Source organism: Rattus rattus, chromosome 2 (assembly GCF_011064425.1).
Source record: "Rattus rattus isolate New Zealand chromosome 2, Rrattus_CSIRO_v1, whole genome shotgun sequence".
Classification (NCBI taxonomy): Eukaryota; Metazoa; Chordata; class Mammalia; order Rodentia; family Muridae; genus Rattus; species Rattus rattus.
Window position 1 is genome coordinate 163,754,956 of NC_046155.1, and position 24,309 is coordinate 163,779,264.

At 51.7% G+C, this 24,309-nt stretch overlaps 1 protein-coding gene across 1 annotated transcript in view; it reads right to left on the reverse strand.

Annotated features, from left to right (window-relative positions):
* Nucleotides 1-21,912, reverse strand: part of Pepd (peptidase D) — a 132,988-nt gene extending 111,076 nt beyond the window's left edge. The window contains exons 1-4 of the mRNA XM_032893865.1: nucleotides 21,832-21,912; nucleotides 12,968-13,151; nucleotides 10,668-10,795; nucleotides 8-71 (exon numbers count right to left, since the gene is read on the reverse strand). Of these exons, the coding sequence (XP_032749756.1) occupies nucleotides 8-71; nucleotides 10,668-10,795; nucleotides 12,968-13,151; nucleotides 21,832-21,848 (393 nt within the window). The 5' untranslated portion in view covers nucleotides 21,849-21,912. The remainder of the gene's footprint in view (nucleotides 1-7; nucleotides 72-10,667; nucleotides 10,796-12,967; nucleotides 13,152-21,831) is intronic.
* Nucleotides 21,913-24,309: the final 2,397 nt, after the last annotated feature.

Consider the following 24,309-nt stretch of genomic DNA (forward strand, 5'->3'; position numbering starts at 1 on the left):
TACGTACCTCATCCGCGTACTGGACATCGTCCACAGCGTACTTCTCTTTGAAATGCTCCTTGGAATGGATCCTGAAAAGAAAGCACAACGAAACCATGGTCAGAGCCTGGCGATGCCCCAGCCTGGTCACCTTCTGCCTACCAAATCCAAGCCATGAAGCTCTAGTCCATCCCTGCCATAGTGTGAGGACCCAGCACCAAGCATATACACCCAGCAGTTGATGAAAGGGTGTCAAGCCGCTGAACCACGCCTGCCACCCTGGGACCTCTGATTCAGTCTACTATGCCCCTGGCTGCCTGCAGCAGTGGGAGAATATGGTCCCTGCTTCCATTCTTTCCCTCCCCAGCACTGACCCTAGGCAGACAGCCGGTGTGCCTCGCCTTTAGGGGCACAGAGTGAGTGACTTCCCAGCTGGACCTCTTTAAAGGAAGGTTAATACATGAACGCTTTAAAGAAGTCAATATCAGTATTTCTCAATGTGAGGAGAAGAATTTAAGCTTAGTCATCAACTCTAAAACAATTAGTCAAGGAAAGCATGGAATAGATGAGGTGAGACAGCCCTTGCCTGACTGTGGATGCTTTCCCTGGATTCAGCAGGCTGCAGTGCCACCCCAGATGAGTCAATGCTGGTGGGGGCAGTGGGCTCCCATACGGAAGAACAATCACCACATGGGGGTGAGGTCACTATCAAGTGCCATCGGCACTACTTACTGCACACCTGGAAAGTAAGGGGACAGTCCCACCCCTTCCCGTCCTTCTGTTGTCTCACAGCAGGTGCACCATCCCACAGGTCTCAGTACCGGACAACAGGTGGTCTTTACATCTACCAGGGCCATGAGGGATGTGTGGGAATTCATCTGGGGATGGAACTAGGAGGTCCTCAGAGCTCCAAGGCCCATGTGTCATAGCACAGCACTGCTTGGGAACTGCAGTCCACAGCTCTCTGGCCTAGTATCAATCTCTTTCCACCCAAACAGGTAAAGCTTGTTATCAGAGGTTCAGACTAGAGAACCAGGGGATAGTGGAGGGTAGTGGAACCAGCAGAGGGGGGGAGGGAGTGTGTGTGTGTGTGTGTGTGTGTGTGTGACTGTGGTCTCATGGAATGCCCTCTGGCCCCCGACCCACCTCCCTTTGACCTCTGAAAAACTCGCTGGGCATCAAGCTCTTGCCATTAATTAAATTTGCACAATTCAGTCACATTAGCTTCCGCCACGAGACAGGGCTCAAAAGTTAACCGACCAAGATCTGACTCCTCTTAGCAAAAGGCCTCAGGAGCTGAGGCAGGAGGTGTCACTTCAACTGGATCCTGGGAGTGCTAGGTGCAGACTGGGAAAGCGAGGGGCAGGGAGACCATCAAGACAGCTGCTAGCTGTCACTTGCTCTCCAGCTGTGCCAGCACAGCCCCGCCCTACCTCCAGCCCCAGTCACTTTGGCAACACGGGTTGTGACAGGCATGAAAAGCAAACTCCCTACAGATTCAGAAGCACGAAGATCTGATTCAGCCTCCAGGGCTCTGCACAGGGGTCAGGCCAGCCACTAAAGTGGAGGCCCTAACCTTTTCATATCCACTGCCATAGGGTACCTGAAGCCTCTTTCCAAAAAAAGTGTCCTTTAGAAGAAGCCGCTAGGAAACATCTGCCTGTCCTCTTCTGGAGTCTTACAAGTTAGGATTTATCAAAGACTTGCCAGGCCAGAAGACAGGTGAAGTCTGAAAGCAGTAAGCCCCAGGCTTGATCCCATGAAGCCAGGGGAAGTGGCAGCAAAAAGGAGGTGACAGCAGTGGGCTGCGAACACTGGGTGTCCCTCCTGCATGCTCACCTCTGAACTCCCACATGGTGCTTATCCAACTCACGTTTACATCAGTACGAAGAAGTGCCTTGCCGGGCAACGTAAGAAAGGAACTATTCGGGGTTGGGGATTTAGCTCAGTGGTAGAGCGCTTGCCTAGGAAGCGCAAGGCCCTGGGTTCGGTCCCCAGCTCCGAAAAAAAAAACCAAAAAAAAAAAAAAAAAAAAAAAAAAAAGGAACTATTCATTTCTGCTCTGGGTTCTTGGTTTCAGAGGCTCAGTGTAGGGTTGCTTGGCTCCACTAAGCCTGAGTGAATGCAGGAGGCAGGGCACTATGGTGGAGGACATGTACAGCAAAGGCTGTTCCATTTGCAGTGGATGGGCAGCTGACAGCAGAGGTGAGGGGCCTGAGACGAGATGGCACCCTGGAGGACACATCCCAGTGATCCATTTCCTCTGAAGTCTTCCTTCCTAACAGCACCAATCAGGTAGGAAAGCCAAGCATTCAATACATGACCTTATGGAGGACAACTGACATTCAAACTGTCTATGGATGGCAAGGTGGAGCAAAGGGAGGCTGGCCCCCAACAGGAAGAAGTGGGCACAGGTACCCCGCCCCCAAGTACCCTTTGCCCAGCACTTGCTCTCCTCACAGAGGCAGATGCCACAGTCTAGACTGAGTGCAAACTGGGTCTTTTTTTTTTTTTTTTTTCTTTTTTTTTTCGGAGCTGGGGACCCGAACCCAGGGGCCTTGCGCCTTGTAGGTAAGGCGCCTACCACTGAGCTAAATCCCAGCCCCGCAAACTGGGTCTTAATGCACCTCCCATGGCGTTGTCTTGCCAGAAATAACTGCCAACGTAAAAAATATGAAGAGCTGTGGGCATTTTGTCGGGTACTCTGCACATTACATTCTTAGAAAGGGCAGAGATAATTAAGTTTGAACAGTACTTGCTTTTTTTTTTTCGTGTTTGTGAGTTAATTACAGTAAAAATCATTTAGACGTTACCTGGAGGGATGTATGTGCCAGGCAGCAAGATCAAACCAGCCATGGAACACTTGGCAGCCACAACTTAGTGGAGCTGATGGGAAAAGGAGTAACATGTCTACTGGCGGGGAGGGTCACTGGGAATCTCTGGATGCACTGGGGTGGCGGGGGTGCTGATAGGGCACACAGTGGCTTCTTAGAGGATCTACATCCAGCTGGCATGTAGTGAGGAGCAGGCACAGCTCATGCCTGGTCCCATCGCATGGGAGATCCAGATGGAAAGAACCAGACTTAAGGGACAAATCAGGAGAGGAGCTGAGCTCACTTGGATACTCCTCGTTCCAGGGCACGGTGCGGTTCCGGCAGAAGACAGAGGTTGTCTCCCTTGACAGGATACCCACCCTGTACCGGGAATTTGTGCTCTGCCAGCAGCTGGGCCCAAGCACAAGCCCAGAGTCAGAGTGAGTGATGCTTGGTCACAGTACCATGGGCCCCAAAGCCCTGTGTAAGTCCTTGGGTGAGAAGGAGCCATTAAATTAATGCCACATGATGCAGACATGATGGAACCCTCCAGAAAATGGAATTTTAAAGGGCAGGTCTTACTGGCTAGCTGACCACCTGTGTGTGGCTAATGAATAAGTAAAAAAGGCCAAATGACAGCAACCGCCATCCGTTTCCAGCGCCAGGCGCCTGCCTTCAGCTCCAAACAATGCCGCTGCCTTTTACTCTGCTACTGGCACAACACAGTGCGTGCAGAGCCCAAGTCAGCAGCCATGTCAAGATGTCATTAAGTTGTCAAAGAGGGAAGCAGCCCTCTGCAAATCAGAGTAGTGTCTGAGCCCGCAGACTGCTCCTATGTGTGAGCTGGGGCCGCTACAGTGCAGCCTCTGAGATTATCTCGACACAGGAAAGCCAGGCAGAGGACGGCCACACTGCAAGGTTCAGTGATTGAGACAAACCTGCCCATGCACCCATGAAAGCTAGGGGCTCTGGCTAATCCCTAGAGCTGGGAGTCAGGTGCAGGCGCTCAGGAGGAGCCATAAAGACCCCACTAGCCCCTCCTCCAGACCGCTTCCCTCAAAGAGCCCATCCTTCCTCCTGATGACAGCAGGAGCCACAGTCCTGCCCAAGACGGGCTCAGGAAGCCCTCCCTCCTTGTGACTCAAGGGGGGGATGGGGCAGTGCCATACAAGAGACCACCTCCCGCACACCATATCTCATGTCACAAACAGCCCACATAAAACCAAGTGCGATGGCACACGCCATGACTCCAGTATTCAGGAAGCTGAGAGAGAAGGATCTTGGATACACGGTCATTGCAAGAGCCTGTCTCAAACATCGCAAATCACCCCATGTGCACTCTTCCACCAGACAGACATTCCTGGGTAGTCTGGGGCCAGACAGGTCCTAGAGAGGCCAATCACCACCTCCCTGCAAACCTAGGCCAGGCACACTATCTGTCCTTTCGGTTTGGTCAGGGACAGAAAGGAATGTAGAGGATCCCCTATCCATACCCCAAGCTGCCCACTTTCCATGTCCCTGAAGCTACTTGGTATGGTATGTCACAGAAGAAACTTCCAGATGCCCAGGCCAGGGCCACGGTCAGCTAATCTTCTTTTGGAGAGACTCCAAACACATCAGATGCTCCCACCCTCCTGCTTCGGTAAGAGTGTAGGGTGAGGCACAGGCTGGCCCTGAGCTTCCCATCTCCTCCCCCAGCATCTGTGACCCTGACGGCAAGTCTGTGCCCACAGCTGTGGATCCTACAACAGACCTCAGGTTCCCTGAGTGACTTTGGATTGTAGAACCTGCCAGATGGATTTTCAAAAGCCATCAGATAGAGACTCCAAAGGAAGCTGAGGAGCTTAAGGTCAAATGTTCAGTCTGGTGGGTTTTGATTGCAAAGGCCAGGTAATCCCATCAGCCTTGCTCCCGGTGCCCTATTGATTACCACAGCGTCTGGAAGCAGCCGTGCACATCAGATCTGGCTGCTTCCCAGCTCGAGCCCAGACAACTGGCCCCTTTGTCACCTGCCCGTTCCAACCAGGCCTTCCCTCCCAAACACTCAGCTGCAGAGAGACAGTGAGTCAGCCCAGAGCACAGAAAGGAAAGGTCTGCTGGGGAAACTGTCTTGGCTGTGATGTCACAGTCTCCCTTGGGACCACAGCTGCTGGGCCTGACCTGCACAGCACACACAGCCTCACACACCAGGGGAACCAACCCTGCAGACACGAATCTACCCTCAAGGTTACTCGAGGCTCTCTTCTGCACCAGACAATGAGCTGCCTCAGCAAAGCAGGGCCAGACTAAAGGAGTGCTTTAATAGTCTCAGGCCAGCTGCGGAGTTCCTGTATTCTTGAAGACTATAAGTGCATGAGGAAAGCAGACTGCTAACAGCTGATACCTGACCAATCAAGGTCCTGGGCTCTAAGCCCTTCAGTCAAGGGCAATTAATCCCCAGGATGTAACTGTAGAAGACACGGGGAGTTTTTGAGGGTTCAGCAACTGGGGTAGAGTCCCTTAGCCAAGCACAGTCCTCCAGTGGACCAGCTGCTGATGTCTGCTGTCAGCTCCCAGACAGCATCAGTCCTTTCTTGCCAGAGCCAGTTCTTTATAAGGAAATATCTAGGTGAACAGATCAGTGGTAGAGTGCTTGCCTAGGTTATGCAACCCCAGCAAAACACACACACACACACACACACACACACACACACACACACACACACACACACCCCTCTCTGCATACATGTAATTACCCAAATAATTCTCTTGCCTAGGTTATGCAACCCCAGCAAAACACACACACACACACACACACACACCCCTCTCTGCATACATGCAATTACCCAAATAATTCTGTTGGCGGGGCACGGTAATGGCCACCTGCAATCCCAGCACTTGGGGAGGAGACAGGTAGATATGAGTCTGAGGCCACCCTAGGCTACATAGTGACATTTTATCTCAAGAGGGAGGAGGAGAGGGACAGGGAGAGGGAGAGGGAGAGGGAGGAGGGAAGAAGTGAGCACAAGGTAGAGCCAGCTGACCTGGACCTGGACCTCCACTGTCCGTCCCTACAGCTCACCGTTGAAAGCATCTGCCTGCTTCTGAGCTGTCTCTCATCTCAGCAAGTTCGGTCTGAGTGAGGAGGCAGGGCCAAGGGGACGTTGAAAGAACAGTGTCTTAGGTCGGATTTCTATTGCTGTGAAGAGACACCAAGACCACAGCAACTCTTAATAAAGGAAAGCATTTCATTGGGGCTGGCTTAGAGTTTCGGAGGTTTAGTCCATTATCATCAGGGAGGAAGCACGGCAGTGTCCAGGCCGACACCGTGCTGGATTGGCAGGCAGCAGGAAGAGGGTGAAACAGTGGGTATGGCTTGAACATTTGAATCTGCCATCCCCAGTGTCACCCTTCCTTCAACACAGCCACACCTCCTAACAGTGCCACTCCCTGTGGGCCTATGGAGGCCATTTTTATTCAAACCACCACCTTCCACTCCCGGATCCCCATAGGTCACATCATAATATAGCCATATCATAATGCAAAATGCATTCAGTCCAACTTCGAAAGTCTGCATCCACAGTCTATCACTGTCTCCACACTGAATACAGTCTAGACTTCAAGACTCTTCTGAGACTCAGGGCAATCTCCTGACTGTAACCCATGTAAAAATCAAATGAAAAAGCAGATCCCATACTTCTAACATGCAATGGTGCAGGATACACATTACCATTCCAAAAGGGAGGAAAGGGGGCACGGTGGGGAAATACTGGACCAACGCAAAACTGAAAATCAGCTGGGCAAACTCCAAACTCTACATCCCCATGTCTGATATCTAAACACCCTTCGGATCTCCATCTTTCAGCTTTGTTGACTGCAACACACACACTTCTCTCTCTTCTGGGCTGGTTCCGCGCCCGTCTGAGCTCTCCTCGGCAGGTATCCCACGACTCTGGCAACTCTTAATCTTGGGGTCTCCAAAGCAATCCAGGCTTCACCTTCACAGCTTCATGCAATGACCTCTCTGGGCCTCCCTTCAGGGACACCCCTGCCACAGGTCTGACCTCAGAGACCCTCCTTAGTCACAGAGGGAGATTTCATAAACCCCCTTTTCTATTCTCGACTCTAAAGCCAGAGCTATGTGGCCGAAGCTGCCAAGTTCTTCAGCTCCCTAGGGCTGGAACAGGGCACCCTCATTCAAATACTTTCGCCGGCTTTCTGGTTTTCGTGGTTTCCTTGACCACCTGAGTCTGGCTGTCCTGCAACTCGCTCTGTAGACCAGACTGGCCTCACACTCAGAGATCCGCCTGCCTCTGCCTCTGGAGTGCTGGGATTAAAGGCATTCGCTACTAGGCTTTTCTTTAATTCCTTCTCACAGGCTGCGAGCTTTGCTGGGTGGGGTCTTGCTCTGAGGTCACCTCTCCCTTTACTCCAGCTGGCAGCAGGCTTTCCTTTAATCTGCTTACACCTCCTGGTGCCCTTTTCTCCACCAACTATACATTCTGAACTTTTCCTTGCTCAGTCTGTGCCTTTTCATTATAGATCTCCATGAGACTGGCCACTCGTCAACACACAGCACAGTCAACACTAGGCTTTTTGAAATCTCCTCTGCCCATCACTCGGAGGGGCAAGAAAACAGCCACATTCTTCACCAAAATATCACAAGACTAGATCTCCAGGCCACGTATTAATAATAGTCTCCTCTGAAGCCTCTTGAGCCAGGCCCCCACAGTTCAAATCACCCTCAACATCACTGTCTTTCACTCTTCTTCTAGGATGGCCCATTAAGCCCTGGTTAAAGTGTCCAATCACACTTCTAGTCCAAAGTCCCAAAGTGTTCTATCTTCCTCCAGGAAGAAGCACGGCCAGGCCTATCACAACAATCCCCCACCTCTGGTACCACCCTCTGTCTTATTAGGGTTTCCATCACTGTGAAGAAACATCATGACCACAGCGACTTTTATCAAGAAAAACATTGAATTGGGGCCGACTTAAAGTTTAGAGGTTTGGCCCGTTATCATCGCGGCAGGAAGCATGGCGGCATGCAGGCAGACGTGGTGCTAGATCAGCAGACAGCAGGAAGAGAGTGAGACCCTGGACCTGGCTTGAGCCCACCCCCCCGAGACACACTTCCTCCAATAAGGTCACAGCTACTCCAACAAGGCCATAGTGCTACTCCCTGGAGCCTGTGAGGGCCGTTTTCATTCAAACGGCCACAGTTCGGTTCACGAGCACAGCTTGGGGTGCAGGAGGCATTCTGGGAGCATCTTATGGAGATGAGACATAACACTTCCTCAAGGCTGGTTCAGTTTCTAGGTGTTATGGTTTTGATAAGAAGGGTCCCACAAAGACATGTATGTTGAAGGCTTGCTCCCCTGTGAGGCAATGCTCAGGCTTATTACAGTATTGACTTTATCAACAGATTAACTATTGACAGACTAATAGGTCAGTGGGCTTTTAGGAGCCCAAGCCTAACTGGATAAGTAAGGCGCTCGGAGGTATATCCTTAAAACAGTATTTTAGAGCCCTCGTTCATCCATCCATCCATCTGTCCATCTGTCCGTCTTCCCCTACCCCTTCTTTTCTAGCTACTATGAGGGTGGCTATACACCATGCTCCCACTACTAGAGTATGCTGTCTCCTGTCAGATCCACAGTGATGAAGCCTGCAAACCACAGAGTGAAACGTCTAAAATCATAAACCGTTCCTCTTTTTAACTCGTTTCTCTCAGGTACTTTGTCATAGCAGTGAAAACCTGACCTATATACTACGGTTGAGTAGTACCCAACCCTAAAACTGAGTGGAACAAAAGCTAAAAACTATTTATCCTTGCTGTGGTTTGAATCTGAGCTGTCCCCCAGAGGTTCATGTGATTGACCAACCAGTCCCCAGCTAAGGACTGTTCTGGAAAGTTGCAGAACTTTTATTAGCTGTGCACCAGGGGCAAGCTGTGAGAGTTAAAGCCTGACCACATGTTTGGTCCCGATCTCTGCTTCCTGACTGCTGCCATGACATGACGTCACACTCCTGCCTGTTGTCACGTCATGCCTTCCCTACCGTGATGAGCCATGCCTTCTGAGACACTAAGCCAACATGCGTCCTTCCTCCCTCAGGGTGCTTCTGTCAGGAATTTTGTTGAGATGAGAAGGATCACTAGTGTGTGGACTCTCAAGGTCAGGAAGTAAGACAGAGCTTAGGCAGCACTGCTGACCTCCACTCCGTGACTCCGCGACCTCAGCAGAAGCCTTGAGTCATCTGAAGCTCATTCGGGCTTATGGCTGGTGCTGCACCAGCAGAGGCTCTCCACACAGGTGGGTGTGTCTCCCTCATGGTAGGGCAGCTGTGTTCCTGGGTAGAGCATCCCAAGAGAGAGAACCACATCAACATCCCATATTGTGGTACCGACCAGGGTCAAGCAGGACTGAAAAAGATTCCACCACTCCAGCCAGATATAAGATTACAAGCTCACTGCCAACCTGGGACGGCACAGTGACTTCCAGGTCAGCCATTCAGGGACAATATAAGCACGGCTAGCAACATCATCACCTCATGCTGGCCTCTCCGATGTAACCAACCCACCAACACACCACTGCAATGGCACTGTGGATCCTAGGAAGGAATTAGGGCAGTGGCTAGACTCTCTGGTGCTCCATGCCATCATGTAGAGGCCATGACAGACTGCAGACAAGCCTTACTTCTAATCAGAGCTCCTACAGAATAGACTGGAGTGCTAGACAGGTAGTCTCCCTAGCACGCTGAGCCTTTAAAGCAGGGGAGTGGCAAGGATCTGGCTGCAGATGGAATATGAGCTAGGGAGGGGGGATCCAGCATGGCCTCTCCTCAGCAGCCCAGCTCTCTACTCCAAAGGCAGCTAAGCAAGACATGTCAACTCCCCCACCCTGCCTTGGTCCCTCCCAAGGGTCAAGCCAAGAAAACTTCACAGGGTAACCAGAGCTTGCGTCTCTCCTGCTGCCAACTCTGCCTGGGCTGCATCTCCACAGCACAGCTGATGGCCCAGGGCCAGCCTGGGATGCTGCAAGTGACCCAGAAGCAGAACTGATGCCAATTTGTGGAGCTGACCTCTACCTCCCGAGACAGCAGAGAGTGAGATGCCAGGACCAGCGACGGATGCTGTGCTGTCTGGTTGGAGCAGGAGGGACAGCACATGAAGCAGAGGGAGTATGGAGGACAGCCCTTTAGGGGCCCTGGCCCTCTACAAAGAGCTCAGAGTCCCTGTGCCAGCCAGGTGCCACGTCACTCAAAACAGCCACAGACTCAGCAGCCCTCCTGGTAATGAGCGCGATGGGGCACCAAGTAGCAAAGGCTGTAATTTACACATTAGCCTGGAATAATCACTCTCCAGGCAGAAATGACAGACTGGAAGACAAGATTCTCTCACCACTTCAAAACATCCCTGGTTATACAGTGTATGCCTCGGTGCTGTGAGGAGGTAGGAGCGCTGCCAGGTATCTTGGAGAACAGAAGTGGGCCAGTCTCTCCCAGGGAGCTTACAGCCTGCCTCTGGTCCCAAACTCCTCACATGGACAGCCCCAATCCTCACAGAGAGGTCAGGGATGGACAGACCATCTGTGGCCAGGGGTAGGCATTAGTAATACCTCTAAATGTAAGTAACAAGCCTCAGAAAGGGGGCCCAGACAGCACACACTCCTCCAGCAAACCCATGCAGAAGTCTAAAGGCCACAGGTATTTTTAATATTCAGGGAGTCTGGGCTTTCCAATACACCGTGCCTCCAACCTATAGGTTTGCTCTGACCCCTCCTCCCAACTGAGGTTCAGGGACGTGACTCAGAGCTTGCCAGCAAAGGCCCTTCCTCCTGTCCCCAGCCCATCCTCTCCCTCAGCAGGCTTGGCACCAAGACAGGGACCACTCCTTACTTTCCCATCCAGGTGGCATAGCTGGCAGGAAGCCTGGGCACAAACAGGGTTGACTTTCCAGTGTCCACGTCGATGACACCATAGCAGCCTGACTCGATGACACCGAAGGCCCAGTGAAAGAAGGACTCCTGTGGAGGGAGCAAGGGACGTCATTACCCAATGACCAGCCAGAAGCATGAGGTTCTGGAGGCAGAGACTGAGGCCTCCCTCCTAGAGTCAGGCGTCCTCTTAGGAAATGGCCCCAGCCCGCCACAGCCTGATTCCCAGTCCAGCTATCAGCCGTCCATCCTGTCATGCTGCTGTCTGTCCAGAGCAGGCAGGGGCCCCTCCAACCCTGCCTCCTACCCCTCTCTATTACACTGATCTAATTACCATCTATGTCTCTGTGTGTCACAGCACTCATGGATATAAGAGGTTAACCCTTCTACCTTATGGCTCCCGGGGAGAATTCAGGTTGTCCAGCCTCACAGCGAGCACTTTTAGCCGTTGAGCTATTTTCCCGGCCTAACTCGTGCCTTCTATTTTTAACGATTCAGGTTTCCTGCATGTCCCTGCCTCATCACCTGCAGGTCACCTCCTAGAACCATGGCAGCCAGCAGCCAACAGCACCGAGCACAAGCTCAATTCAGAAACCCACACAGAATACCTTTACCCAAGTGGGGACTCTCCCCTCCCACCCCCACGCTCAGCAGTAAGCACTGGGCTGGTGTCACCACGGTATGAAGTGGGGGAGGGGCTCTTCTCAGACGACCCCAGAATGACATCAATCAGGGAGCCCACAGCTGAATTTAGGAAAGTGATTTTTTTAAGCTACAAATATATAAAGTTCTAGAAGCTTCAAGATGAGGCAAAAGAAGACCTCCATGAAACTTAGCAGCTGGGGATGGCAAGCCTGAGGCTCTAAGGACAATGGGGCCATGAGCAAGAGGATCATAGCGAATTGTGTTCTGCTGCAGTGGCTGGGGTCTGGCAGCCAGACCTTGCCTCTTCCTTTCCATACAACCTGCCCCTTCACATTCCTCTGTGCCCCACCTTCCACTCTAAGAAAGGTTCTGGCCACAGTTCTAGGTCTGGGGGCGGAGAGAGAAAACAACCCAAAGAAAAATAGCTGGGAGTGTGTGAGTGCATAGGTGTGCACGTGTGCATGTGCATGTGCATGTGTGTGTGCATGTGTGTGTATGTGTGCATGTGTGTGTGTGTGTGTGTGTTTGTGTGTGTGTGTGTGCACGCACATGTGATAGTTGTACTGGAGATTGAAGCTAGAGCCTACTATGTGCTAGGCAGGGGCTCTACCACTGAGCTATGTCCCCAGCCCCTCACTGGAGGATTCTAGGCAGGGGCTCTACCATTGAGCCACACCCCCACTGCTCACTGATAGATTTGAGGCAGGGTCTCTAACACTGAGCAGAACAACATTCTCAGTTCTTTTTTTCTTTTCTTTTCTTTTCTTTTCTTTTCTTTTTTCTTTCTTTCTTTCTTTCTTTCTTTCTTTCTTTTTGAGCTAGGTCTCCCTAAGTTTCCCAGGCTGGCTTTGAACTAGTGATCTAATTAAGCCTCTCTCAAGTACTGGGATTACAAGTCTTCACCAGGTCCAGCTAGAAGACAGGGTTCTAACTCCAGGTCTATCTCCTATCAATCTGGTTCCCCCAGGCCTCAGTTTCTTCCTCTGTAAAGTGGGTATGATGCATCAATGAACTTAGGCCCAACTCTGGGTCACTGTAGCTTCCTGGGCAAGTGTTGTTCCTCCTGAGGACTTTGTGATGCAGTAATTCTCAGCTAAGTACAGGGTCTAGGCTGTACACCGGAGTTCTAGAACCTCAATGAGCTCCTAATACGTATATGGGGCTGGGAGAAGAGGACATGACCAAGGCCCAGTTAGGGCGCCGAGGGTGAGCACTGGCCAAACCAAATGAAGGCTGAGACTTCTGGACAGGCAGGTCACACAACCCTTGCAGTTCTCCTCCCTGCCAGGAACTCAACCGCTTGTCTGAAGCTTCACTTTCTGCTGTCCCCAGTGGCCCAGACCACCCTAACCTCTCCTCTGCAAACTGCCTTCCTGCTTGTCCAAATTCACCCAGGCTCACTCCGAACACCAACTCCTCCAAGAAGCCCAGCCTGCTTGAGCCTACAAGGATATCTTTCTGCATCCTGACTTCTCTGCCCAACAGGTGAGGCTGGAGGTTCTGACCCCAGATGTGGATCCCTGCTTCCATGCTGCCTCTGGGGCCTTTGGAACCAAGCCCTACCCAGCCCTGAGCCCCACGCCTGGCAGGCTGTGAAGGCGGGGTGCGGCTGCTCACCTGGCGGAAGATGATGGAGGTATCGGTGCAGTATCGCTGCATCTCTTCCCCGCCCTGCAACACGACAGCTGAGCCAGCCTGCACAGCTCCATTCTTCCTCAGCCTCTCACACAGGCGCTGCCTGTTCAGGGCGAATAGTGCCAGCGGCACCTTCAGGGTCTCATTCCCCAGGGAGAAGGAAGGGCTGCAGAGACATGGGCACAGGCCGGTTAGCACCTACCCACATGTGTCTGTTACCTGTGGTCTGGGCCTGCAGAGGGACTCTGGTCAACTTGTGGTAAGCCAGCCTACGCTTAACCTGTTGGGACCCCGAGACAGTCCTCCGCTGAGCCAACCAAGGCTATAGAGGCTTGTCCACCATACTCTCTACTCGTCCTGAGTGCCTGGCTTACGTGGCTTACTGTACCTACTCGGTTGGCAGGCAGGCAGGCAGGCAAGGCTTATGTGGGATAGACTCTGCAGGGGAGACAGCCCTCCTGTGCCACCCTCCAGGGTCTGCATCTGCTTTGCATTTTCAAGGACAGGTGGGAAAGGTGAGCTCTGACCCAGACAGCACTGGCCAGCACCACCATGCACTCGCCATTCCACCCCCTTTCACATCCGTTCCCAGCCTTACAGCCTGAATTGGTAGTTCCCATGCTCAACAATGCTCAACCCCCCAGTATATACCAACAGTGCAGCCCCATGGCACCATGCCCCTGTGACCAGCAACTGTAGAGAGCGGACTTCAAGGATGGCAAGGCTAGTGTTCTGGAAAGTCTACTGGAGCTGGGAAGGGCCAGGTCTGGCTTCACTGGGAGATGTGCCTCCCTAGGTTTCTAAGATAGCTCAAGCCCAGGTCCCATGCCAGATTGTGCACAGCCTCCCCACCCCATGGCCATTCACAGATTGCTTCCGCAACAAGTTTCTCCCCTGCTGGGGCACCTTTAATATCCAGACATATAATAACCTGACCCTAAAAAAGGGAAAACTACTTCCTCAGCCCTCTCAGCAATCCATTTCTTCCTCCACTGTGTGGTTAATACTCTAAAGAGAAACCAAGACTCTGGCACTCCTGACAATACATGCTCCCAGTTTATCCCAAGGCCTACTTAAGCTTGCCTAAGCAAACACAGTACCTCTGACCACAATGATCCTATGCTCCTAAATCCACACTGGGTCCTGATCTAGTCCTCACCAGGCCTTTCTGTAGCCATGACACTGGTACACAATACGGCTGAACTCCACCCGATATGGTTCCTCCATCCTGTTTCCCCATCATTTCCATGCCAGCCTTGTACTGGAACCCCAGGATTAGGTCCATACTCTTCCTTCCACTGGGCACAGCTGAGTGGACTCAATGCTTCAGCGTTAAGTACCAGCTATTGCCACAGGCCAATGAAGTCTCTCTACATGCAGAGCCCCTTGGCTCTCTGACTTAGCATGACAAAGACCTGAGCCTTGCCTCCTCCTACCACTAGAGGGAGCTATACTCTGATGGCGCTCAAGCCATCCCTGCCTTCTCATTCCACCTCTGATCCATCACCCTCGCATACCTATCAGAGGACTAGCCCAAGTGACCCAGATCCACCTCCATCTCAACAACTTTAAGAAACTCTCCACCACTTTCTTGGTCTTAACTCCCCACCCTTTAGCAGCCTCCTCCTCTGTGCAAAGCACAGACTTAATTTGTTGTAGGCACCATGAGACGTGGCAAGACAAAGACAGAACTAGACCAATGGAAGGCAGGCAGGACAAGCAAAGCAGCTAGAAGTCAGACAAGGGTGGGTTTGCAACAGGGAGCCCCTGACGTCTCCAGTCAGGGGTAGTAGCAAGAGTTCAAGAGGAGCGGTCTTAAGCCAGAGCTACCCCAACAGCATAGGCTCCGAACGAGGGCCATGATAAGCCTCCCTTCACACTGCAGGGGAGCCATGAAGAAGTGACTCTCACACCCTACACATACCTCCTATATACCTCGGTCCCAGTGCCACCTAGTAAGCATTCCTAGACTCATTTCTTCACCACCACCACCACCACCACCATTCACCCCACATAGCACTAAGCCAGTCTCCCCACCTGCCCTCCAGATCCAGCCCACCCACAGTACATTGGACCTAAGATTGTGAGTTTCATAGGTCTGTTGGCCGGCACCCAGGCTCCGATTCCAGGTAGGCTGAGCCTAAGAGAGGTGTGAGAGGTGGGGGAGGGGAAGGAGTAAAACATGAGCATAGAGCTCCCTCTACCCCTTCCATGGCAAGCCACTAAACTAAATGGCCTGTGTCAGTCTCTCAAAGCAGGGCCGAAACTTCCTCTCCTTCAGGTTCTTTTTACATTCCTGTGGTTCTGTAAAACCACTGTTGCAGCAAACTCCTGGTTCCAACCAGGGCCCTAACTGGCAGGTCCTCCAGGAGACAGACCTAGATCTGTCTGAGTCACTGTGCCCTGTTACTAGCACAATGCCTGACACACCGAAAGTGCTTTTGGGGCCACACGCCAACTGTGCAGATTGGAAGGTGCCACATCAGCTCCATCCATCAGCTGGGAGGCAGGAAGAGTAGAGGAATGAGCCCCTCCACATACTGGCGGTCTAAGTGCCCACTCCTACCCCCCAGCACCCGCCCTTCCTTCCTCCCAGGAGACTGAGTGGGAGGTTTGGTGGGCACAAGTAGCCAGGGCCTCCACAAAGCTGCGGTTGATATCTGCCGTTCTCAGCTGTGAGGATGAAAGGGCAGGAGTAGCCTAGTAACAGCTTCTAAGTGTGGCTCCCAGCTGGCCTGGCTGACAGGAACCGAAAGTGCACCCTCCAGCAACCCACACTCAGGGAACTCCCAACCCCTTCCTACCCACTCCGTTACCCCCATGGAAGGGGGTGAGCACAGCACAGGAGGGGGACTCGTGAGCAAATGCATAAGGACTCCTGTGATGGGTGGGCTCGGACCAAGTCCCCCCACCCACGGTACCACTGGCTGAAATGCTCCACTGAGCTTCCTTGCCTCCTACAGCTCCCCTCTATGTGACCCACCTCTTTAAGCCTAACAAGTGACACCTGTCCCTGGCATGAGATCATCCCATCTAGAAGGTTCTCTGCCTCTTATCCAAAACTGTCACATTGTTCCTTTGGACACCCAGACTTGGGGCCTACTGCCTATTTCATATAAGGGACTTGAGCATCTGAGCATGTTGGTATTTGAGGGGGCTCCTTGGACAAGCCCCTGAAATACTCGCTTACCCCTCCCCCGGGCTCGATCACATCACCACCCGCCTTATCTGGGTTAAAGAAAGCCAGTTCAGCCTGAGCCAGCAGGCAAGGCCACAGGCCCCAGGCACTAAGTACTCCAGGACACTCTCAGGATCAAAGATTACAGAGATACCAAATCCTCCGAGGGATAGTCAGGGCCAAAGCAAAAAGTGACTTCTCTCTGTAAATCCGTCTAATGAAGTTCCAACGAAACATCCTTCTCACTTCTTTTGTGATTCTGGGAATTGAACCCAGTGTCTGGCACATCCTAGACAAGCACCCCACCCCTGAGCTATAGCCCCAGGCACCCCCCTTTTTAACATTTTATTTTGAGACAGACTGGCCTTGAACTTGCTCTGTCAGCCAGGAAGTTCTTGAACTTGCAATCCTCCTGCTCAGACTCCTGAGGCCTCCTCTAGGCCTGGCTGTCCAACTAGCTTCTGGTGAAGGGGTTTGTTTGTTCCTTGGTTGGTTGGCTGTTAACTGACCCTTGGAATTCCAAATCCACAAGCATGTCATTCCTGAGTCCCGGAACAAAGTACAATCCACTGCACGCAGCCAGGGCATAGATGTGTTTGAGAAGAACAAAGTGGCCGGTAGACCAGCTCAGGGCTAAAGGCATGCACAGGACAGACCCTCCCAGGCCAACGACCAACACCCAGAAGGCAGCCCAGGGCCAATAGCAAACTAATAACAGAGCCAGACCCCAGGGAGTGTGCGATGGATGCCACAGCTCCTGTAGCCCACCCCTGCCCCAAACTCCCTGTGCCATTGTCTCAGGGTCTCTATTACTGTGATAAAGACCATGACCAAAAGGCAAGTTGGAGAGGAAAGGGTTTATCTGGCTTACACTTCCATATCACTGTTCATCACCCAGGACAGGAATGTAAGCAGGGCAGGAACCTGGAGGCAGGAGCTGATGCAGAGGCCATGAGGGCGTGCTGTTTACTGGCTTGTTCTCCATGGATCACTCAGCCTGCTTTCTTATACCACCCAAGACCACCAGCCCAGGGTGGAACCATCCAGAGAGCTGGGCCCTCCCCCATCAATCATCAATCAAGAAAATGCACCACAGGCTGGCCTACAGACGAATCTGGTGCGGTCATTTTCTCTAATGAGGCACCCTCTTCCAAAACGACTCTAGCTCCTGTCAAGTTGACCTAAAACTGGCCAGCATAACCACCCTCTCCTTTACCCTCAATGGCCACCTGTAGGTCTCTGATGGAAGGATACGGGCAGATGAAAAGCCGTGCATGGAATATTAACGCCTCATCTTCTGGATGAGAAATAATTTGTTTTCTCTAAGCTATAATTCAGATTTATATTCGATTCACTATTGGTGCAAATAACTAGGCTAAGTATCGGCCACGCCCAGGACTCTGCCTCCCACAGCGCTCACCAATGCTTTTACTTCACAGCATTGCGGGAACACTTTCCCATCTGTCAAGACTTCAAAATCAAGGTGCCTGTTAGACCTGCTCCGGGCTCCTGTTATCTAATTAAGGTGTCAATAAGAGCGTGCGTGACCACGTCGCAGATTCACTTAACATCTTGACGGCTGCATTTCCATGCAATTTGTTTTCCTTGCGATCCCTTATTTATTTAATGCATTTTAAAAACCATTACGCCCAGCAGCATGGTGGCGACATCCTAGCACTGGGGGAGGTTGAGGCAGGAGGATTAAAACTCAAAGGCCAGTCTGGGCTACACAACTGCAATCCTTTGCACATACCAAGCTAACAAATAAATGGCATTAAAGGAGGATGTTGCTTTGGTCTGTCGCTAAGGTTCATGAAGAGACTTAGTCTACAGCGTAACTTTAGTGGTGGGCCTTTAAAGGGTCTGGGGCTTTCTGGGAGATGATTAGGAATAAATACTGTCTCAAGGGAACAAGTTAGGTCTCATGGGACTTGTTACAGTTACTGAAGCAGAGACTATCTTGCCACGGGACCTCTCTTTTATGACCAAGTCCCTTTCATATGTATTCCTTCCATGCAATGTTCTAACCACCAAGTTCTAACATCAAGTGAGGTTCTCACCAGATGCTGTCGGCTGACGTAGCTTCCAGAACTGTGAGACAAAATAAAACTATTTCCTTTATAAGGTACCAACCAGCCTTGGGTATTCAGGTACAGCATCAGGGAACAGATTAAGACAAGATATAGACTTCACCAATGCTCACAAGCTCCAAGGCCCAGACTATAACAAGATCCCTGCTCTACCATGGGAAGACACACAGATAAGCTCCCAGAGAAAGAGGCCAGCCAAGAAGGACCAGGCATTGAGACGTTCAGCAGCCACTAGCTGAACTATAGGAAGATATCCCTGACTGGAGGGGCTTTGGGCAGGGAGAAAGTGCCACATAGCCACTTCCCTCCCTCCTGAGGACTGGAGAACAAGGACACACCTAGGGACAAAGACTAAGTAGAGAGAGGACCAAGCCTAGGGAAGAACCAGAGTGGCCAAAGGACACCTGGGCCAGCCTGGCTTCCACAGACTCACCCGTTTTCCCGGGTGAACATGAGGACTTGGCCCAGAAGCACAAGGTTCACATAAGGGTGTGACAGCTTTTGATCCTGACAGCATTTTGTGTCCGGAATGCTTATTCCAGCAACGGCAGGTGGCTGGTCAGACACACGCCCAGGGCAGCTTGCGTGGTGCTCCTCGGTGGTGGACAGTGGCTACTGGAGTGCCGCTCAGATGAAGAATGAGGAACGGTTCATTCTTCATCCTACTCTTTGGAATTCTGTGCCCCTTCCCATCCACAACCCCCTCTCCTTTGGCCACTGCTGTCTCCTAAGAATGCAGCCCAGGATTCTGGAATAATTCATATGGTTAACGTCTCCGCCATTTGAATGGCACCATTTCACATCAGGTCGGTGGCCCCATGGATACAAACCAAATAGCTCCCTGGGTTCCAGAGATGCCAGGAAAGGAATGACAGAAACCGAGCCCTCAGCTGTTCACGGTGGGGAACGGTGAAGACGTGTGCTACTAACGCTAATTGGGGTTCTCTAGGGGTTTGAGCAGAAGCCCTTCAATGGGAGGCCTGTTTATGGGAGGAGGAGCCATCTGGGCTGGACCTGCAAATCTGTGAACAATCTTTTAATCACGTTAGAGGACAAGAGCATCCCAGGGCCATCAGCTGAGCTAGCTCTGGGACAAGGATAACAGAGGGCATCAAAGGCAGACGGGTCCAGCTATAGCCAAGAACTTTCAGTCCCTGTACATAGAAAACTCAAGGAAAAAGCAGGGACTACCTTCCACCAGTACACAGAATTAGGGGAGTCTCTCACTGTGAGTCTGAGATGCTATTTAGGGTTCCTACTGCTCCCCAATTCCTTATGGGGTACATCTGAGATTCTCACGAGCCTCCTGTTCCCAGGTTTTACTAGGACTCTGTAAGAAAAGAAGTCTATGAGTTGAGGCTTATTATACCAGATACTCTTAGTTGGACATGGTGGCGTAATCCTGTAATCCCATTACCCTGGAGGCTTATGCTGAAGGATCATGAGTTCAAGACCCACATAGGGCAAATCTTTATCTGAAAAAAACTGAATTAAAAAGAAATCTGGGAATACAGTTCAGTGGTAGAACACTTGGCTTGTCACAAGCAAGTCCTGGTAACCTAAGCACTTCCCCCATATAGAAGACAATTGACATGCTGATCTGTCACAGGAAGGCAGCAGCAGGGAGCCAAGCTTTCTAGGAAACTTCCTCCAATCTCTTGTCCCCTTAAGGCCTTAGAGGACTCCACTCAGCTTTCTTAATAAATATGCCTCCCCAAGATTTGTGTTACTTTTCAATTATCTTGTGTGATTGACCCCAGAGAATCAGTTTGGCTTCAAGAGGCTTCCTTTGAGGATCTGACTAGTTCCTATCCCAGACTGGGAATCTTCCAGAAAGAAGCAAGCCTTGAGCCAGTCTGGAGTCTCAAATCCAAACACAGCTGCTGGAACTATCTGTGACCACCTGGCCAGCCCAGATGGACAAATCATACCCTACAGACAGATACCTGCCCACACTTACTGCTTACTGTGCTTCTTAACAGAGGGTCAAAGGCTGGCCCTGGCCTCCTGGAGACCTTCCCGGAGACCTACCAAGGCTTTGCCTTCACAGTTCTCCACCCTAAGTGTGTCTCAATGTTTAAAGTTCACCCCAAGCACAAAGATCTCCCAGGACAAAGACCATCCCATGATCCTAGAGCGCACGTCTCCTGTTGGCACAGACCAAGATCTGAGTTAGATGATGACAGAATTAGATGGCACAGAATCCCACCTGTCCATCAGCCTTAAGGGCCCAGTGTTGTTCCTAGAAAACTGCAGGCAGCCAGTAAAGGATTGCTGTGCTCAAAACTCTCCCAACCTTGGAAGCCAACTATGATTCCACGGCCTTCGTTTTATAGAGAGATGCATTTGCTCCATGAGTTTCACTACACTTTTCTCAGCTCCTAACTCAGGATGTGGAGAACTGCTCTCATCACCCCTATTCTTCCTAACACCCCCTACCACCAGGTCCACACCCTCGCCCACTGAGCTCGTGCTATCGGGCTCCTTAAGAAGCCAAGCAGTAGTGACATACACCTTTAATCCCAGCACTCGGTAGGCAGAGGTAGGTGGATCTCCAAATATGAGGCCAGTCTGGACTACAGAGTGAGTTCCAGGACAGCCAGGGCTATAGAGAAACCCTGTCCGGAGGCCCGGGGGCGGCACAAATTCCCAAGCAGGGTGTAGTGCTATTATGCCTGTAATGTCCGCACTCTGAAGGGCAAAGCAAAAGGGTTCAGGCTAGTCTGTGCTACATAGTGAGACCCTGTCTAAAAATTCTTAAAAAGCAGATTCCAGATAGCAATCCTTCTTGCTCCTCCAGGACAAAGTCTGGAGAGGTCACTGAGCGCCATACCTACTAGCTCAGGGATGCACCCTACTCTCTCAGTCTTTTATCTCTTAACCTTTGATCAACTGTCCTTCTGCAACACTGAACAGAGTCCATCTATCCAAACTTCCTCCCAACAGGACCACCGACCCTTTAATTATACAGAATTATGACAAGCTTAAGCCGAGCAATATATTGAGCTACTGAAGCCCTGCATGAAGCCTGCACTGGAGCTAGAGAGGAGACAACTGACACACAGAAAATTAGGCAGTATTAGAGTTGATCAGATAGTTAAGGGAAGGTGCTTGAAGGAGCTGACGTTTGGGCCAGGAAAGAATCAAGAAAGTACTGGCTTGATTAACGGGTATTCCACGGCCACTCCAAATACTGTCCATACTTTCCCTCACTTTTGGGGAAGTGCCTGGAAATCTGGCGTCCAGGTCAGGCTGGCCAACCCACCGGAGGGGCGTGGCAGTGAACAGGTTTGTCAGGCTCCCACCAGGCTCCCACACAGTGAGGCCCCCACACCCTGGGCTCCTGAGAAGTCGCCCCAGGGCCAGTGGGCATCCGCGAGCGTGCAGGGTCTCTGCAAGTACCACTCGCCCGACCCCGCTCTCGGTTCCGGTGCCCCGGACAAGAAGCGCGCGGCCCGCGGCCACACAGCAACTCCAGTCAGAGCTCGGGGGCTGTCACCCACTGTTTAACCAGGAACACCAAAGCAAGCAACCTCTACGCGGGCCGCAGGCAGCACAAGGGACAAGCTCAGACTCACCGCACGGTAGACGCCATGTTCACTCGGCCCTAGCGTCACGTGGAGTGCGGCGTCAGCTGAACCTGCCAGGGTTCCTCTGAGGCGGACGGGGCGGTCCAGGGGCGGGATTTTAAATGGGCGGAGCGGCTTCGGTCCCTCCCACTCCGGCTCCGGATTACACACCCATAAGTGGAGTAGCCTTGGAGCAGACTAGGATCTGCGCTGGCATTTCAGGTTTCCGCAAGGAGCTAGGAGGAACCTTAGCAACCCAGAAGGCTATACTTCTTGGTAAGAAGTGTCCTGAGATAGGTGATCTATTGATTCTAGGTTAGCCCCTGACCTTATGTGTATGTAGCAGCCCACCCACGGGTAGAACATACAGGAATAAAGAAACCATGAGGAGGATTGCCAAGGATGACAGAGAGCTGGGACAACTGGAGTAATAGAAGCCTCCAGCACTCAGGAAAGGGAATCTGGGGAGAAAGTCTCTGGCTGAGAGATAAGCAAGACCTTTAGGGCTTTGTATATAAGTTGGGGAGTTAAATCTAGTAGAATCTAGTCCAAGCCTCCTCAAGTGCAGAATGGAAGGACTGAAGAAAGAAGAGGGGGGATGGGGGCGGAGGGGGAAGGGGAGGATGAGGTGGGGAATAGCAGAGCTGAACCCTGGTGATAGGGGAAAGTCCTACAGAGAAAGCATCAGAAGGCAGACGTCTCACTCCCTACTCTCAGCACTTGTAGGCACTGGTTCAAATGCTTTGCAGATGTTAGCACTACTGCTCACAGAGGTCTCAGAAAAGCCCCATGAGGTAGGTACTGTCTTAGCACCATTTTACAGAGGAGGAGACCAAGGCTCTGAAGGGTAAGTAAAATGCCTGAGCTCACACGGGTTCACAGGTTCTTGAGAACTTGGAAACACACACACACACACACACACACACACACACACACACACACAGAGAGAGAGAGAGAGAGAGAGAGAGAGAGAGAGAGAGAGAGAGAGAGAGAGAGAGAACTCGCTCCATCTTCAGCTACTAAAGAGTCTCTCGACTCCCTAATGAGGGACACTTTTTAAAAATAGCAGAGGATGTGCAGAGAGCTATTCGTGTCAGTTTGTAGTAGGAAAACCTGCCCCCAGCTAATCACAGCCCCACTTCTTTTGACATAAAATATGTCAAAATTAAGCCAACTGCCAGCTTAATGCTTATTAATGTGTAAAAGAAATAATTATTCTAAATATTTACAAAAGAGAGGCAGAGAACACCCAGCCATTGAACGGAGCACTCTCTCTGTAGTTGTAACAGGGAATCACTGCCCACGGCTCCTGCCCACCCAGGCCCATCTGCACAGTGGGCCTTGAGGCAGGGTCTGCTCTGACAGTAATTTTGTGTGTCAGACACCTGCCGCCTCTCCCCGCTCCTCCCCCTCAGAGGCTCCAGCGGGATGACGGCCCCTCCCCCGCTCTTGCTCAAGACCCTTTCCAGCAAGCCTGACCAAATTCCTCGCTGCTCTCCCTCTGACTCCATCATGCCCCCTGCCACTTATCATAACTCCCTATCGAAGGCTGAGGCAGAGGCTCCTCCTCCCCTGCTCCTGCCCTCCGCTGCTCAGGGTGTGGGAGAACTTTTTTTTTTTTTTTTTTTTTTTTTTTGAGTTACTCATGCAGGGCAGACCCAGACGCTGCTGGGAGCCAGGAGGCAATTGGGGAAAGATTGATTTTAGAGAGTCGGCGTGGGAGTGTGTAAATCAGCTGAGGAAGTGAGCCAGGCAGTGCGCTCATGCCTCACACGGTGCCTCACCTCGAAGGTCATGGGTCCTCTTAAACAAGGTCTGGCCTCACGATGGCCTACAGGTGGCTGAGAGGTACCTGCTTCTTTAGCCCAGTTCCCAGTGCAATATTACTCTCCGGAAGTACCCTGCCCTAGCTATCCCTGCAGGAGCTCCATCCTAGCCATGGCCCTCCCTTTCTCTGTGGCACTATGTTAAACCACCTTGCCCTACCCACCCCACCCCCATTGCCTAGGCCACCACTTCCCTATAGCTCCGTGGACATTGCTGACTACTGGGTCTCTGGCTCATAGGGACTCATGTCAGCATGGGGTATGTTCGACTAGATAGGGGGACAGGAGGATATATTCCATCCTCATTTCTTCCAGATAGGACAGGAAGGCATGCGACATACAGAACAGTACCAGTTACTTTACCTGTCGCTGCGGACCCAAACTTGACAGAAGAAACTTAAAAGAGGAACAGTTCAGTGGGGCCCATGTTTCTAGAGGTTGTGATGGTTCTCTTGAGCTGTCACCCAGAATCACTTGGAGAGTCTCAGGGAGAGACTGTTTAAATTGAGTTATGCCTCACAGGAAGGGATTGTCTGAATTAAGTTTATTGATGTGGGAAGGCCCAGCCTACTGTGGGTGGCTCCATCCCCTAGGCAGGTGATCCTGACCTATATGAGATACAGAACTGAGCAGAGGCAGAACTGAGCAAGCGAACATGAGT